Below are 17,450 nucleotides of genomic sequence, written 5' to 3'. Positions count from 1 at the left end.
TGAAAAGCAGTTTAAAAACTGGTCTGAACATTGCTTCATTTTCAATAAAGTATTTCTCAGTACATCCATTTTAAACCAATATTTTTGATTTATTTCTTTTAACATTTTCTCCACAAATAATCAGATATTTTCTTTCTCTTATAAATAAGGAGTGATTAACTAATAGGTGTTCATAAATGATATAAGGCAAAAGACTGTGGTGTGTCTTTTTTTAAATAAAGAATTTTTTATTTGTTAATTTATTTAGAGACAGGACAGGGACTCTCTCCATCACCCAGGCTGGAGTACAGTGGCACAATCATAGCTCACTGTAGGCTTTAAGGTGCTTGGGCTCATGTAATCCTCCTACCTCAGCCCCCCAAGTAGCTGGGACTACAGGGACATGCCACTATGCCCAGCCGATTTTTAAAATTTTTTGTAGAAACAGGGTCTCACTATGTTGCACAGGCTAGTCTTGAACTCCTGGACTCAAACAATCTCCCACCTCGGCCTCCCAAAGCACTGGGATTATAGGTGTGAACCACTGCACCTGGCCTCTGTATCTTATTAAGAGAAGTAATCTTATATATCATGTCTTTTTCATCGAGTGGGTACTTAACATTTTGAATAAGGAATAGAGATTTTCTAGAGATCAGAATGTTTTTTGAGAATGAATTGTTACTTAAAGCAGTTGATCTTAACATTTTTTGAGCCTTAGACTCCTTTGAGACTCTCAAGCATATTCTGTCTATCTTCGTAAGGAAATGTACATGCATAGGCTTGATCACACAGACTTTTGCCTACTATTTAATGGAGTTCGTGTATTACCTAAATGACAACAGCAGTAGCAACAATAAAGATACAGGTACCAACTAACATTTATTAAGCTTTATCTTATGCTAAGCAATTTGCTAAAGGCAATTATTTCATTCAAACTCTTTTACCCAAATTCTAAACAATTATCTTAAAAACAATAGTTGGCATTCATTGCATGTTGTCAGGCATAGTTTGTTGGACTTTAATGTACCTACTCATTGTTATCTTCCAAAACAACCTTCTGAATGAGGATTATTATCATTCCAGTGAGCTCAGGGTTTTTACCATGTTGCTATATTGCTCTGGGACCTCTGCTATGAAGTATTATTTTCCAGTATGAGCTCATAATCTGTCTACTATTCTTTTTTTAATGCGATATATATATAGAGAGAGAGCATTATTTTTAATGTGATATTTTTAATGCGATATATATATATATATAGTTCATGCAGGCATATTTTTATCCTCTGGTTAAAGCATATACATATATATGTATATATCTATATATCCTACATGGATATATAGGCATATTTTTATCCTTTGTTTTCACTCACACTAGTAGAAATTTCTAGTTTCTTAACCCTGTTTTCCCACAATTTCTTCCTGTGTACTCCATCTCACCTATCTGCCAGTTTTGTTTCATCCTCTTCTAAGAACTCATTATAAGTCAGTCCTTCAGCTTTAAGATTCTGTTTCTGGTTGTTGCTTCTAATTAACTAAATGTGGTTTTATAGGTGCTTTCCAAAGTGTTGTATAGCTGATATTTCACTTCATGTAATTGTCTTTATGTGATGCTTGTTATGGGATGATTAAACACCTATGTTCCACGAAAACTAGACTTATGGAGAAATGATGAGTTCATCCACTCACTTACTTATGTGTGTGTTTAACTTGTGTTGGAAAAAATATTGCTTTTTACTCCCAATATGATACTGTATTGCAGCTTAAATAGTATATATTTTTAAAATTCGCTTTTATACCTACCAGTAGGATATCATCAGAAGAGAGGAAGATGTGAAGGATGATTATATTGATGTATTCTTGGTTTTTTCCCTCCCTATTGGCAGCCAATAGGAGCTCTGAACCCAAAAAGAGCAGCCTTCTTCGCTGAGCGTTATGAATCATGGGAAGACGATCAAGTTCCAAAGTTTCACTATGGTACTCATTACTCAACTGCAAGTTTTGTTCTTGCATGGCTGCTAAGAATAGTAAGTTCAATTTGAATAATACACCATGACTAAATAAATTCAGTGTTGTGAAGGATATGCAAAAATTAGAACTCATAAGCATCTTTTTTTGAATACTAAAAAAGTCAGTTTAAATTATTGAAGTTCTAATTATAAGTATCTCTATCTCTCATTTGGCTTGTATTGCCTTAAAAATGTTTCATCTGAAATTGTATGAATTTTTTTCTTAAATTTGCCCCTTCAGATGCTTGCTGTCTTACCAGATTCCAAATTGTAGCATAAATTCTTTTAAAATGTGGTCTATTAAAATAAGAACTAAGTAAGTTGTTACTAACACAGACATGTACTTACATATTTTGGAAGATTGCCCCAAATGGAATAAGGTAAGTTTGTTGGTAAAACTAAGGCTGTCGTGTATTGACAATATATTGGTTAAACAAGAAATGTTTCTGTGAAATTGAAAGGTGATTCATCTACTAGAAAGCAGTTTCTTTGGGAAAGCATTAGCAGCACATCATTAATTAAAGCCTGTTAGAAGGATACAGGCAGACATAAATCCTAGAAGTAATTTATAGTGCTTAGCTAATTTCAAGCAATTATCCACTAATATGTGTTTAAGTGTTCTTTAACTAAGAGGAGGCTTTTAAATCATCCATTTTTCTTTTCTTAATCATAAATTAAATATTGAGCCATAACAATAGGAAAACTACATACTGGACTATTCTCTGTACTATGAAGAAAATACATCTGATTTATGTCTGCATGATATTAATACATTATTCTTGGAAAGGAAGGCTACCTGAAGAAAATGTTGCAAATACCAAATTTTTGAAATATTTAGAAATATTTCTTTTGAGGGAAAAATAACTTGAGAACATTAATGTAATAATTTAGATATAATTCTCATTGTATACCTAGTTTATATTAGTAGCTAATGCCTATTAGTCATTAAAATATTTAATTCTAAGGATTTATAAAAACCACATTTTTATGCATGAGTGAATATATGGATTTTTTTAATTGCTATTTTTTAGGAACCCTTTACAACTTATTTCCTAAATTTGCAAGGAGGCAAATTTGATCATGCCGATCGAACTTTTTCATCAATTTCCAGAGCTTGGCGAAACAGTCAGCGTGATACATCTGATATTAAGGTACAGAAATGTTTTGTTTTATAGTTGTTATTGCCAATGCATTACTTGTTGAATGAAGGTTGAAAATTTTCTCTACTGCCATACAGCCCTATTTACAAAAGATAAATCTCAGAAGATAAGTCCTTAATTAAATGGCCAAGAATTATAGCATTTTTCTCTGTCTCTATCTCTTATCTTTCCCTGGAAGTTTTTGTTGTTATTGTTTTGTTTTTGTTTTTGTTTTTGTTTTGGAGATAGAGTCTTGCTCTGTCCTTCAGGCTGGAGTGCAATGGTGTGATCTTGGCTCACTGCCACCTCTGCCTCCAGGGTTCAAGCGATTCTGCTGCCTCAGCCTCCCAAGTAGCTGGGATTACAGGCATCTGCCACAACGCCTGGCTAGTTTTTTGTATTTTTTTTTTAGTAGAGATGGGGTTTCACCATGTTGGCCATACTGGTCTGGAACTCCTGACCTCAAGTGATCTGCCTGCCTCAGCCTCCCAAAGTGTTGATATTACAGGCGTGAGCCACCGCGCCCAGTCTCTCCCTGTAAGTTCTAAATGACTGTCCCTCCTCTTTCAGAATCTCTCCCTCCTCTCTCTCTGTCTTTTGTTGTAGAGTGTTTTTTTTATTTTCTCTTTCTCTTTAGAATCTTTTTGTTGAAGGGAAAATATGGTAGGTAGTGTGAATGTAAGGCATGTAAGGCACCATGCGTAATGGGATTCTGAACTCTTTTTTTTTTTTTTCTTGAAACGAGGTCTCGCTTTGTCACTCAGGCTAGAGGTTTAGTGGCGCAATCACAATTCACTGTAGCCTCAACCTCGACCTTCCAGGCTCAAGTGATCCTCCTGCCTCAGTCTCCTGAGTAGCTGGGACCACAGGCATGTACCACCACACTAGGCTAATTTTTTATTTTTTGTAAAGATGGGGTCTCCCTATGTTGCCCAGGCTGGTCTTGAGCTGTCTTACGTGATCTTCCTGCCTCAGCCACCCAAAGTGCTGGGATTACAGGTGTGAGCCACTGTGCACTGGAATTCCAACCTCAGTGAATAAAATTACTATAATCTGAAAAATACCATGAGAAAAATCTCAGACATAGATATTTAGATATCCTATGTACCCGTTCTTAAAATAATTGTGTTTTGCCTGCTGCTGTTTCTAAAAGCATACCTGATTTTGCTTAGTAAAGGATTCTATTATTATTTTTTTTGAGCATACATGTTATATTTCAAAAGGTTGATTGTGTACTATAAAACAAAGTAAATCTCAATATATACTAATGAAGGATTCCATTATTAATAAAGCAAAAACAAGAGTTATTCTATCTATATGCATGAAAGATCAAAGGATCAAAAACTTTGCACAGTAGCTAGTAATAATCCTTACTAGAATTTTGCTTCTACCTACAGAAATACAGTCTTTTTTTTAAAATGGTGTCTCTTTCTGCAAGGTGTACTGTGTTAGATCTATTAAGTATAATGAGATATCCCTATGATTTTGAAGTTCCTTATAGTTCCATAGAGAAATATGACATATATAAGTAATTATACCATATGGGAGAAAATAAATGCCAGATGAGAAATATTGGAGTCCAAAAGAAGAAAAGTTATACTGCTAATGTCTATGTTACTGTAGAGTACTTAAAAATTTCTTCAGTATAATGATAATTGCATCTTGCTTTTAGGTATGATACTTTAAAGTCTACAAAATGTATTCACATCTTACTGTAGAGTACATTGCTTGTGTGAAAGATACTTTATTAAAGAAGATTCTATTGTATACAAAAATAATCTTGGGACATCTATCAGGGTTTTTGATCTCACAAATAATATACTCTAATATACTCTTGAAAATTATATATCATACTCTTTAAAAATAACCAGTAAATAATTTTGAACTGGATGTTTAGATAAAAGTAAGAATAATTAACAGATTTAAGAATTTTGTTAAATTTTACCTCTAATCTCAAAGTTATTTAATTACTTATGTAACTCTTTTGAGAAATAATAAGAGAAATGAAAATATTGATAAGCCTGACATTTTGTTATGAAATTGAAGACATGTGTGGGTTTTTTTTTTCCCCAAATTCCTTCATTTGTTAATCATCTCATGACCAAATTTTAACCTCATACCTAAGTTTGCTACTAGAAATATAAACAAAAATGAAGTCATGAATTTGAGTATTATTTTTTCCTGCTTTGTAATAGCAATAGTAAATATCTTCAGCTTTCTGCCGCTATCTGTACTAGACATTCCTGTTCATTGCTTTGATGGACAGGAGGTACATATGATAGATGATAGTGGTTTTGTTTTCTCTTTTTCCTGAATCTCAGCCTTTTTCTTTCAAGATTCTTTAATTAGTTTGTGTCTGGTTTCATTTTCTCTAAAAATTCTTTAAAATACCCTACCTGCAAAAAAAATAAAAAAGAAACCTAAACAAAACAACTATAACATCGAAAGAAATCACATGCTCTTCTTTACCTTTCTTCTTCCTTATTTTTCTGATTATTCTTGTTTCATCACAAATAATAAGAAGTCAAATCCGGCTTCCTCTTATATATGGAATATGTTTCATTATGTTTGGAAGCACAAAATTTTTTTCAGAACTTACTTTGTGAAGCTACTGATATTTTTCCACCAATGTATATATTCTCCTTCTTCTCCATCTCCACCCCCATGCCCTAATATTTGTAGGATAGTAAGTAGGGCATTGATAAATTACCCCCATTTTTATATTGATAACCAGCTAATTTGGGCCCTAAAACTTAGTGACTTTCAAATACTTTGACAACTGTATAATATATGGTTATACAGGCTATTTAAAGAACCTCCTGTTGGTTGGTCTTTCTAAAACAGGAGGAATTTAATCATGCCTCTGTTGTTGTTTTGATCCTGTTTATTTTTAAAATGTTACATTTTGGCACCTTAGAAAGTATATTTAAATTATTATAATAGAGATAAATGTATAAGAACACACTTAACACTTTGGGAGGCCGAGGCGGATGGATCACGAGGTCAGGAGATCGAGACCATCCTGACTAACACGGTGAAACCCCGTCTCTACTAAAAATACAAAAAATGTGGCGGGCACCTGTAGTCCCAGCTACTCGGGAGGCTGAGGCAGGAGAATGGCGTGAACCCAGGAGGCGGAGCTTGCAGTGAGCCGAGATAGCGCCACTGCACTCCAGCCTGGGTGACAGAGCGAGACTCCGTCTCAAAAAAAAAAAAAAAGAACACACATTACTGTAATATATGTAAATATTTCATTCAGCTATCACATTATATTTCAGGTGGAGTCATTATTAGTTATAATTGTCAACTTTATTTGTATTGTCTTGCTGGAGTTCCTAGAAATACTAAAGAAATGTTAAACAGTAGAGAGGAGATGGCGAAATATGGTGGAGTGGTAGGAATCATTTTATTGAGTAGATCCTAAAGCATACCTTGCCTGATTAATATAGTATACATTCTGTAAAATGTTTTTGTGAGATTTTCCAAAAATGAAATGTAAGATATGAAGATTTAAATTTTTTCAAAAAGAAAAATATAAGAATAAGGTAACATTTCTGGTAACTTAATTGTTTTTTGCTGAGGGGGAGCTATTACTTTAATATTTTAAAATCCCTATTTCTTAAATTTTGCCAATACTCAAAGAATAATATTACCCAAAATTGAGGTTATTCCTATGAAATAAAGGTTAAAATGTTAATTCTTTTTATTTTAAAGAAGAAAGAGACCTTTTTTTTTTTTTTACACTAAAGCAATCTCTTATTTATAGCACAATTTACTGTTTTTAAAGTTTTGTGGATCATTTGTATTTCTCTGCATCATTGGTGATTCCATTTCAGATCTGACCTCTCAATGATGGTTTTTATCCTGCCTGAAGAAGCAGATCAGTAGTGTTGATCAGTTTTCTAAGTAGGCTTAGAGCGACTCTCCAATGGAAATATAATACAAACCACAAATATAAGCCATCTATGTAATTAAATGATTTCATAGTCGTATTTTTAAAAGTAAAAAAATTAATTTTAATAATTTATCTTAACCATATATATCCAAAATATTATTATTTCAATATGTAATCAATATAAAATTATTAGATATTTTACATTTTTTGATACTAAGTCTTCCAATGGTATTTTATACTTAACATGTCTCTATTTACATGGCACATCTGTGTTGAGACTAGCCACACATTTTGTGTTCAATAGCCATTTGTGGCTAGTGGCTGCTGTCTTGGGGCAGTGCAGATTCACGGCATTGTTTTGGAATCACATCAAGGGATAGTTTGGGCTTATGGAAAGAATGCCTTCACCCTTTTTGAACAATGATGTTTCTGATGTGTACTTCATCTAAAAATAAACAGACAATTAGTAGCAACAATCTGTAGTCTTGAAGACTGAAATACAAAGTATTAAAATTGGGTTGGAGAATCATCACTGTGATAAATAATATTTTAAAATCCCCAGTAGATTCTGTGTTTTAAATCTTTAAAATTCACTTAAATTTAGAAACTGGGGTTCAGAATAGTTTACTTTCTTCAGCCTGAACCTTGAATTATTATGACCAAATTTTGTGTAACAAATTACAGACTCATGAAGTTTAAATGAATTTGACTAGACAGATACATCTAAATATTAGGCAAATATCTAAGCTTTTCTAGGCAATTGATTGTCATTGATTTTTTTCCCCCTCTCTTGAGGTTGCCTACTCATTTCAGATACCTTTAGTGTTGATAAATTCAATCTAATGGTGAAGTACAATCTGACTTGCTGCAGTTTAAATTCTTTCTTTCTCTCCTGTAGAAATGATTACTACTCTGTGCTAGAACATAGAAGGAATCATAAATGTAACCCCAGTTCATTACTTTGGAATGGGGACAGTAGTAAATGGATCTGAAACAGAGATTGTTGGAGAAACATACTTTTTTAGAAACCCTGAATTTAATATAATAATATATTATTAAAATATAAACTGTACAAAAGTAAATTAGATTAAAAAATTTGGAGGAACCCTGAGATATCATTTACTTTTAAAATTTTGTATTTTAATTGTGTTTATCCACTGTCAGACTCTGGTTGTGATATAGCACCAAATATGACACAACTCTTGCCTTCAGTGGGCTTTTGCACTAGAGGAGATACCTACAATAAAACAAGTCCCAGCAATTTAGTACAGTAGGCTCATGCCCCTTGGGCTCATGGATACAGCGTCTGAAATGAAGAGAAGGAAGAGGAAAGAGGAAATTCAGGACCAATCATGAGGGGCCTTCTGCTTTGTGAAAGAGGATGAACTTTATCCTGGGTGCAGCGGGGAGACTTGGGAGAGTTTGAAGCAGAGAAGTGACATGAATAGATTTTGTGCTTTTAAGAGATCACTGTGATTGGTGTTGACATATGTATTGCCCTTGTCTATGGCCCAGAGTGGAAGCAGTCAGTAAGTTGTTAATTAGGCAAGGAGCAGTGAAGGCTTATATTCAGTAATGCCAGTGGGGCTAGAGAAATGTGGATAAATTTAAGACATATTTAGAAGGTAACTGTTAGGATTTGGTGATTGATTTGTCTTGTAAGATGAGAGAGAGAGAGTGAAAGATTAAATTTGACTTGGGCACATATATATAGCACAGAAGAAGGAACAAGTTTTGTTAGGTCATAGATATTTAGCTCCCTGCCTTTAAGAAGAAAACTATGAGAAGTCAATTAAAATCCCCCAAAACATGTTTAGTTAGGCTAGCATTTATTGGTTATTTGCTATATTTAATATATAGTAGAAAGCATTTAGAATTAAAAGAATAAAATAGACATAGTTCTTTAGTTAGCATATCTCTCCACATGAAAAAGACAGGCATATATAAAATAATTTTTAGTACAAATTAGATAGTGATAAGTGCTATATCTTATATAGTAAGATATAAACAAAATTAAATTAATTCTGACTGGGGGAGATGGGATTGCAAATGACTTTACAGAATAAGTTATTTTTAAGCTGTATCTTAAAGGATGCAAGGGAGTCTAACAGACCTCCCACATTTATGTCTCTAGCCTGTGCGTTTCTCCTGATATCTGGCTTCCTCCTCGACATCTCCAAATGAATATATAAACTGTATCTTAAATTTAACATGTTTAAAACTAAATTCCTGATCTTCATTTCTTCAAAGCTATTCTTCTTACAGTCGTCCCCCATAGTAAATGGTTTCCTATTTGAGTGTAAGCTGAAATCTTTGCAACGTAAGACCCTACGCTACCTAACTCCTTTCCAAAATCCTATTACATCTTGAGCTCTTCTGTTTGCCACCCCATTCACTCTGTTCTAGCTAAACAGGGTCTGCTTGGTGTCCTTCAAGTACTTCCAACCTCAGCAACTTTGGTTTTCCTTTTCCTTTCACCTGAGGCATTTGTTTTAGTTATCTTTAAGAACTCCTTCTTCATCCCGTTCAGGTTTTTGCTCAAATGTCACCTTTTCAGTAAGGCCTTCTCTCTCCTCCCTATTTAAAATTGCCCCCATCACCTCATGCACTTTTACTTACTCCCTGACTTCATTTTTCTTTATGTCACTCACCATCTGACATACGTATCTCATGCTTATTGATTTGGTTATTATGTCATATCCCACTTGACCATTAGCTCCATGAGATCCTAAATTTTTTACTGTTTTCCTCATTGGTTTATCCCTACAATCTACAAAGGTGTTTGGAACATGATAGGCACTAAATTAAATATGTATTGCATTAATAATGTGATGAAATGAGGAAGAGGGTTCTGAGTAAGGGAAGTGACATGAACAAGGCTCAGAAGAGACGTTTGGCACATTGGGAAATGCTTATTGATCTGTTAATTGGTCTTATGTTTCGGGTGTGTAGAAAACATAGAAACAGAGATTCTGAAAGGCAGTTGAGTCTAATATGAAGGCCTTTGGTAACAGTCTAAAAATGCTTGAGTTAATTCTATAAGCCAGTTCAGCAAGTAACAGCCAGATAATAGATATGATTGGCTTTGCAATCTGCCTGATCTGTGTCACAGCTATTAAAGATATGTAAACAAATGAGCATTTGATTGACTGTAAGGGACAGGAGGCATAAACCTTTTCTAAGAGTTAGTGAAAGAGCCTGGGAAAAATAGCGAGGTAGTTTGAGGAGCAAATGGAGAGTGTATGCTTATTCTAGCCAGAAGGGCACAGCAAAACTCAAATGGATATGTGCCTGATATGAAGTGGGACTACTAACATCTCATTTTTTAGGATGAGATTTTCTGTCCACAAGAGAACTGGTAGCTGGATGTCAGATGCTGACCACAAGTTGTTAATGATTCAATTTTCTGCGTTTTATTACTGTGATAGCTTTGCGAACATGGACATCCCATCACTGGTCATATCTTGGATTTTTCATTTAAAAACCTATTTTATAATTTAATGTGCATCATTAGTGGTGAGTGTATTAAGTTATGAAGTTAGTAGGGTCAGTAAAGTATATTCTATATTTACAGTTAAGTAAATAGAATGCAATTAAGTCCTAAGAGATACTAAATATTATTTTAAAAATAAATGACTATGCAGTAATATTATATGAACTCATATATAATTTAATATTTAACGCTTAAAAAGTTTTAAATTACATATGTATGTTAAATAATAATATACAGTGGAGGTGATCATAGAATAGTTTTGTGGCTTGTGAAATTTCTAAAACATGAGACCTTTGACTTGCCCTTTACTACCTCAGAAATCCCAGAGGTCTGCAATCTGAAGATAAATTAGGTTTCTTTTTTCCCTTAGCAGCACATCTTCTACCATGTTAATACATTCCATGGATGCTGATATCGTCAGCATTAGGCCCGTTTATAAGAAAATGCTTAGCTACAGTTAATAGAACATAATTAATGGAAATGTATTTCTTAATGTATTTATTTTTTAAAAAACTTAAACTTCGATGATTTAGTAATTTTATTTTCTTAGTAAAAAAAATCTGCATCCTGTTCTCAGACATCATTTTAATAATTTAGAGTTTTAAAAAATGCTGAAAGAAAGTAAAATTAAAATCTTATCCTTATTCATGCATTTGCACATTTTCAACTTAAGTGCTCATTCCTTTCTCCTTCCTATCTTCCCTCCCTCCTTCTGTTTTTTGCCAGCCTCTCTTCTTTTCATCAGTGAGCTCAAGCTTTCTCAAATATGTCTGTTTATCCTTGCTTTTTATACGTAACTTATAGATAACTTGCGATTTGTTAACTTAGCCACATCTCTTTAGCCCTTTTCTTCAAGTATCAGTAGGTTAAATGATGAACCTTTGTGCTGATTAAGTATGGAAGTTTGTACTCATGTCTACAATGAACTACATTTTGCTCATTGATAAAAATTACTTGAAAACCTGAATATTTTTCTTCTCATACTATTTACATACTATACAGGAAAATTAAAAACCTATTAAGGCATTTGGAAAATATTCATATCTTCCAGAATTATAAAAATGCGTACATATGTCAAGTGTGATTTGTTTTTTGACTGGTGATCTTATCATATTTTTTGTTCAACTAAAAAATGTAGACTGTTCATTAATGTGTTCTTAGATACTGAGATGAGTGGTTCTTCTCCCACACTAAATATATATCTACCACTTATTCCAGAAATTTTATTTGCATCTTCTCTTATGGCAGTTACAGCCCACCTTTTGTTTGCATTGTTAATGCCCATTATTTCTTTCCAAATTATAATTTATTTGGAGATAAGGGTCTAGAACAGCAAAAGGCCCAATGGAGATGTCCATTTCAAACATGGAAGTGAAAAATGTGTTGAAAGCAAGAAAGAACCATACATTATTGGGGATATTTATCATAATATGAAGCATGTTAAGCCCTACTGTCATTGCTAATAAAAAAAAGAATATATTTGTTTTGAATGTCATAGTTATTTGCCAGGAACTATTAAGTCTCAAATATTTTTGTGGGCATATATATTTTTGAAAGTAAGTTTTGTTAAGTATTCTTAGCGTTATGTTAAATGCTTTTATAAATGGGCATAACTCAGTGAATGACCTATTGGCTTTAGGATTTAGGCAAGTTGAGTCTGTAATTTGGGATTTTTATCATGAATCCTACTAATGATAATAATATCTTATGTATATTTAGAATTCCATATTATCCCATATGAGCCTCACAGCAAACCCTGTGGTTTTGAAATGGCAATTGAGGTAAGGGTCACAGAAATTAAATTAATTTGAGTACATGTGACAGTAAGTTGAGTAGACAAGACTTAAACATAATTATTCTTTCTACTATATCAGATTGAAATAGATTATCATTTATCTATTGATTTGTAATCCATGATTTTTCTTTATTGTAATGCATTTGAAATAACAGTTTTATAATATCTAAAAACCACATAATATTTATGGGGTTGGTCTGGAAGGATTATAGATTATTTTTTCTTTTCCAATTTTGAAAATGATTGTTTTTCTTTTACTGTAGGAAAAAAACAGCATTTTATCTACCAAATTAGGACAAACTAAATTTAAATATCAACTTGAAAGCTTTCAGATATGCAGTTGATTTAAAATAACTATTATAAATGCAATTCAATGTACTTGATCTCTAGTGAATTTTTAAAAAGTTTTATTACTTATGGGCTAACAAAATAAATCTTGAAAATTAAAATGTTTCAAAACGTGCACCTTATATTTTTATAATATACTGTTAATCAGCTCTTTTGTTAATTAAGAAAGCTTATTTTCAATTTTTTTAATCATTTTTTCAGTGGTGAAAAGCTGAAATTTTGCTTTCACATTTTTTTACCGTCACTGTCCCTAAGCAGTGTACCTTAAATTAGTTAACTTCTAATTTATCATGCTTCTATTTGAGTTGTCAATATTTCATATTTAGGAAAAATGAAATAAATATTTTATTTTAACTAAAAAGGAGCTTCTTCATTTTTATTTCTATTTTGATTATCTTGTTTCTTTTTGGTTGATAGATTAGTAGTTGGTATGTTTGCCCCAATATATTGAAGTGGTGGGTTTAGTTCAGTGCATAGAATTGGTGACTATTAAAAGGAGAATCATACAGCCTGGCTGCAAAGGTTGTTCATATCAGTGGAAATTATACCTTAATAAAGAAAACTAAAGCATATGTGTGGTCACAACCAATCCTTGTCATTATGCTGTGAAAGCCTTGGGATTTGTGATCAAAGCAATGGGCTTATCCTGAACTGTGGTATAACCTCTGGTTGAACCTTTCAAATTTTTATGTTAGGAGATGATACACTAAATGTTGGCCATGTTACCTGCCTCTAAGACCCATCTACCTAATTAAGTGATAGAGATTAAAATTATTGTGAGCAAGCCAGAAGAAAATGTGAATTGTAAATGTATCTGTCTTCTGTCAGTGTTGTTTACTTATCATTTTCCACTGATGTTTTAAAGAATTGCTGAACATGTGTTTTTTATCCAGAACTGACTGTTCTGTTCTGATGAATATAAAACATGCTTCACTTTGTAAATGTGCATTAGAAGTATTAGAAAGGCATAATCTTTGACTCTGTTACTACATTTCATCTGTCAAAAGAGATAATTTTGAACTGTAATATTTGGTATTGTATCAAGACATGGTTCTTAGAAAGATGCTTTTAGTATTAAAATGGAATTCTACTGTATAACTTAAATGCCATTGTCATCCACAGTAAGATTTTGGCTGTATATATGCTTATTTATTTTGTTACATATTGGTATATATCAGTTGAGTTCAGCATGTTTATTTCATATTAAGAGAGTATTGAACTCTCATCACTGACTTATTTATGCAGATTTTCTTGTAATGAGACTGCAATATAGTTTAAGTACAGCATGTCTTCAAATAATGTCATTTCATTCAATGTTTTGTTATATCGCTGGTGAGAAAAAAAACATCAATTCGTGGCCGGGGCCACTGTCTGTGTGGTGTTTGCATGTTCTTCCCATGTCTGTGTGGGCTTTTTCCAGGTACTCTGGCTTCCTCCCACATCCCAAAGATGTGCACATGAGGTGAACTGGTGTGTCTATATGGTTCCTGTCTGTGTGTGTGTGTGTGTGTGTGTGTGTGTGTGTGTGTGTTGTATGCGCGCATGCACTCCCTGCTATGGGATGGCACCTGGTGTCCTGTCCAAGGCACCATGGGTTCCTGACTTGTGCCCTGAGTTGCCGCAGTAGGTGTTAGGCCACCTGCAACCCTGAAGTGGAATAAATGGGTAAATAATTATCTTGTTTTTGTTAATCTTTCTTAGATGTATATATAGCTCACATTTATTTCAATATTTAATATTAGAAGTGTTTTGGGTCTCTTTTTAGAAGTTTGGTGATGTTTTTGTGGCAACCAAAATATGCCATGGAAACTTAATTCATTTATATCAATTAGCCTGTGGTAAAATTGGTATCATTATATGCCATTTTATGTAAAGTTGCAATTTTCAAGAACCTATCGATGACAGTAAGTGAGGATTTGCTGTATATATGCTCACTGTCTTATTTAATTGTGCTAATTTGATGTTGTTCTTCATACTATATGTAAAATGTTAATAATCTCTCTCCTCAGTATTAGTTTCTTAGAAATGCTTGTCATATTTTAAATTCACTTGTAAAGTCCTCAATTTCATGGATCCTTCCATTTAGAGGGAGATAGAAACAAACAAGCAGTTATAATACAGATTGATGAGTTCTGTGTTAGCGAAATACAATGTATTACGATCTTTTCCCTAAAGCTTTCTCTGGCCACCCCAACTTTTAGTCATAATTTTCTCATTTGAACTTCTGGAGTGCTAGTTGTTTTCACAACCTATTTTCTCTTAAAAATATATCCTTTCTCTATTACTGATTTAGATCTGTATTCTCTGTGGGGGTGGGGCGGGGGAACTCATTTTATGTATCCCAGACCCTAAAACAGTTCTCTCTAAAGAGTAAGAACTAACTTACAGGGGCGTCCCCTAGGGGGACGGAGCCCGTGTGTGCCGTGGCGCTGAGAAATCTCCGCCTGGTGCTGGAGCTGCTGTGCGGGCCGTGCAGTGGTGCTGGGTCGGGCCAAGGGGCTGCCCACCCGGAGCTGGGATGCCAGAAGGGCTGTTGGTGAGGACATTTCACCATTTGGTCTCTCCTTTTGTGGGCAAGCAGGTGGTAAAGACAGGGAGCAACAGTAAGAAGCTATAGCCCACCAGCCTCCAGTCTCTGTGGCTCCAGGACACCCAGGTCCATGGAAAGAAATTATTGCTTAGATTTGATCCAGATGAAGAAATGGGGCCCGCTGGCAACAGCCCACCGCCAGAGCCTCCACAAAAAGAAGCGCAGAAGGAAGGGACTGCGAACTCAAAGCAGGCCCGGGAGCCCAGTGGGCAGAAGAGCCTTGACACCTCCTCACGGTCCACAGAGCTCGTCCCCCAGGGAGAGGATGATTAGGAATGTTTGAAGGGAGACACCCCTACAGGAGATGCTGGGAGGTGGCTGCGTGTCAGCTCTTGTTTGTTTGGCAGCGTTTGGGTGAACGACTTCTCCAGAGCCAAGAAAGCCAAAAAGGGGGGACTGGAGGGACCCTGCCCTGAGGTTGGTCCTGTACTTTGGTGGTGGTGGTTTCCTGGCATTTTATAATTGTCAGATGTCTTGGAGCTCTTCCCCAGAGGTCACACTCACCTGTGTGACCTCTGGGGAAGTTCCATTGAGGGCAAGCCTTGGAAGCTCTAGGCCAGGCTCAGCTTGTCTGTTATACACCATTGGACCAGAAATACTTCTCAGGGCTAGGGAACATCCTTAAGAATGAAGTCTTGTACAGAGCTGGCATCCATCTCCTTTCTCTTGGTTCAATCCTGAGTGCCTCCACGTTAGGAGGCCCTGGTGGATCACGTGGTGGAGTTCAGTACAGCCTGGCTGCAGGGCAAATTCCAGGGCAAACCGCAGCACATGCAGGTCTACCAGAAAGAACAGTGCCCTGCTGGCCACCAGGTCATGAAGAAGCCCTTTGGGCCCTCAGGTGGGTTCCAGAGGCTCACCTGGTGGTGCCCACAGTGCCAGCCTCGGTTGTTAGAGGAGCCGGAGCAGTACCAGTTCTTCTAAGGAACTCAGGGTGCTCTTCATGGAACCTTGCCTCTTGGTGAACCTGATGTCTAAGTGTCCAGAGAGAAGGATGTGGTCAGGGACGGGGTGCAGAGGATAGTGTGGGTCAGGAGTGCCAGTATTATAATGTTCATCTCCCTGGAGTTGTGTTGAAGGCAGAGTTTTCATAGGGTTAGATTTTTTTTTTTTTCTTCCTTTTCTAGTTGTTAATTCTTCCTATTGAATTGCGCCATTGTGAAAGATGAGAAAAGTCATGTTGATGGGTAAGGGGAAATCCTTCTGGAAGTCAATGGGGCAAGGAAGAAGAAAGCCTATGGGAAATAGTTGTAGTCCCAACATGGCTTTGCAGATGATGGGGGGTTTTTTGGGTTTTTGTTTTGAGACAAGGTCTAACTCTGTTTCCTAGGCTAGGGTGCCAGTGGCATGAACTCGGCTCACTGCAGCCTTGCCCTCCCAGGCTCAAGCAGTCCTCACCTCACCCTCCAGAGTAGCTTGGACTACAGACATATGCCATGATGCCCGACTGATTTTTGTTTACTTTTTTTGTAGAGATGGGGTCTTGCCATGTTGGCCAAGCTGGTCTTGAACTCCTGCACTCAAGCGATCCTCCCACCTTGGCCTCCCAAAATGTTGGGACCACAGGTGTGAGCCAGTGCACCCAGCCAGCTCCTGTGTTTTGTTTTTGTTCTGGAACTTTGGTTGATTTTAAGGCCCTCCATTTTGAAAGCAGGAAAACAGTCATTTTTTTTTTCCTTATTCCCCTGGAGGATCCAGGGATGAGAATAGAGTGGCCTGAAAGCAGTGCTTGGATTCAGCCTCCTGCCAGGTCCTTCCTGCTGGACACAGACACCAAGAGGCTGGGGTGGAGCAGAGAGCTATGCCTTCCTGGGGTGCTCAGTCGTCTGTAGAGAAAAGCTGCTTGTTTACTCCTTAAGTCAATGTATTTGTGACTGTTGCTGTTGATATGTTGAACAATTCAGGAATCAAGGGCTATGGAGAAACTCCTTCAGGTTGTTGGCAACAGGTAGATGAAGCTAGGACAGTGACATGAAACTGAAGCTCTCTGTTAAACAAACAAACAAAAAAAGAATAAGAACTAAATAAATGTGGTTTCTTTTTTGTGATAATGATGTGCTACATCACCCTTCATTTCTACCTAAGGTTTAAATCAAATAATTAAGAGGTGTTCTTATGAGTTTTATTATTTTAATAAGAAATAACATTTACATTCTATTTGTATTTCTGCCCATACCGAATTCTTCCTGCATTTTGGGTATGTGT

The 17,450-nt window shown here is 35.5% G+C and overlaps 1 protein-coding gene and 1 pseudogene across 5 annotated transcripts in view; both read left to right on the top strand.

The window, feature by feature from the left end:
• The window catches only part of LRBA (LPS responsive beige-like anchor protein), a 764,782-nt gene that overhangs the window by 592,222 nt on the left and 155,110 nt on the right, over window positions 1-17,450 (top strand). For all 5 annotated transcript variants that reach the window (XM_054484859.2, XM_054484861.2, XM_054484860.2 and 2 more), the window contains 2 exons: window positions 1,863-2,003; window positions 3,017-3,136. In XM_054484859.2, the coding sequence (XP_054340834.1) occupies window positions 1,863-2,003; window positions 3,017-3,136 (261 nt within the window). The remainder of the gene's footprint in view (window positions 1-1,862; window positions 2,004-3,016; window positions 3,137-17,450) is intronic.
• On the top strand, window positions 15,174-16,169 carry LOC129035293 (endonuclease 8-like 2; annotated as a pseudogene).

This window comes from Pongo pygmaeus, chromosome 3 (assembly GCF_028885625.2).
Source record: "Pongo pygmaeus isolate AG05252 chromosome 3, NHGRI_mPonPyg2-v2.0_pri, whole genome shotgun sequence".
Lineage (NCBI taxonomy): Eukaryota > Metazoa > Chordata > Mammalia > Primates > Hominidae > Pongo > Pongo pygmaeus.
This window is presented reverse-complemented; position numbering and strand designations above follow the sequence as displayed.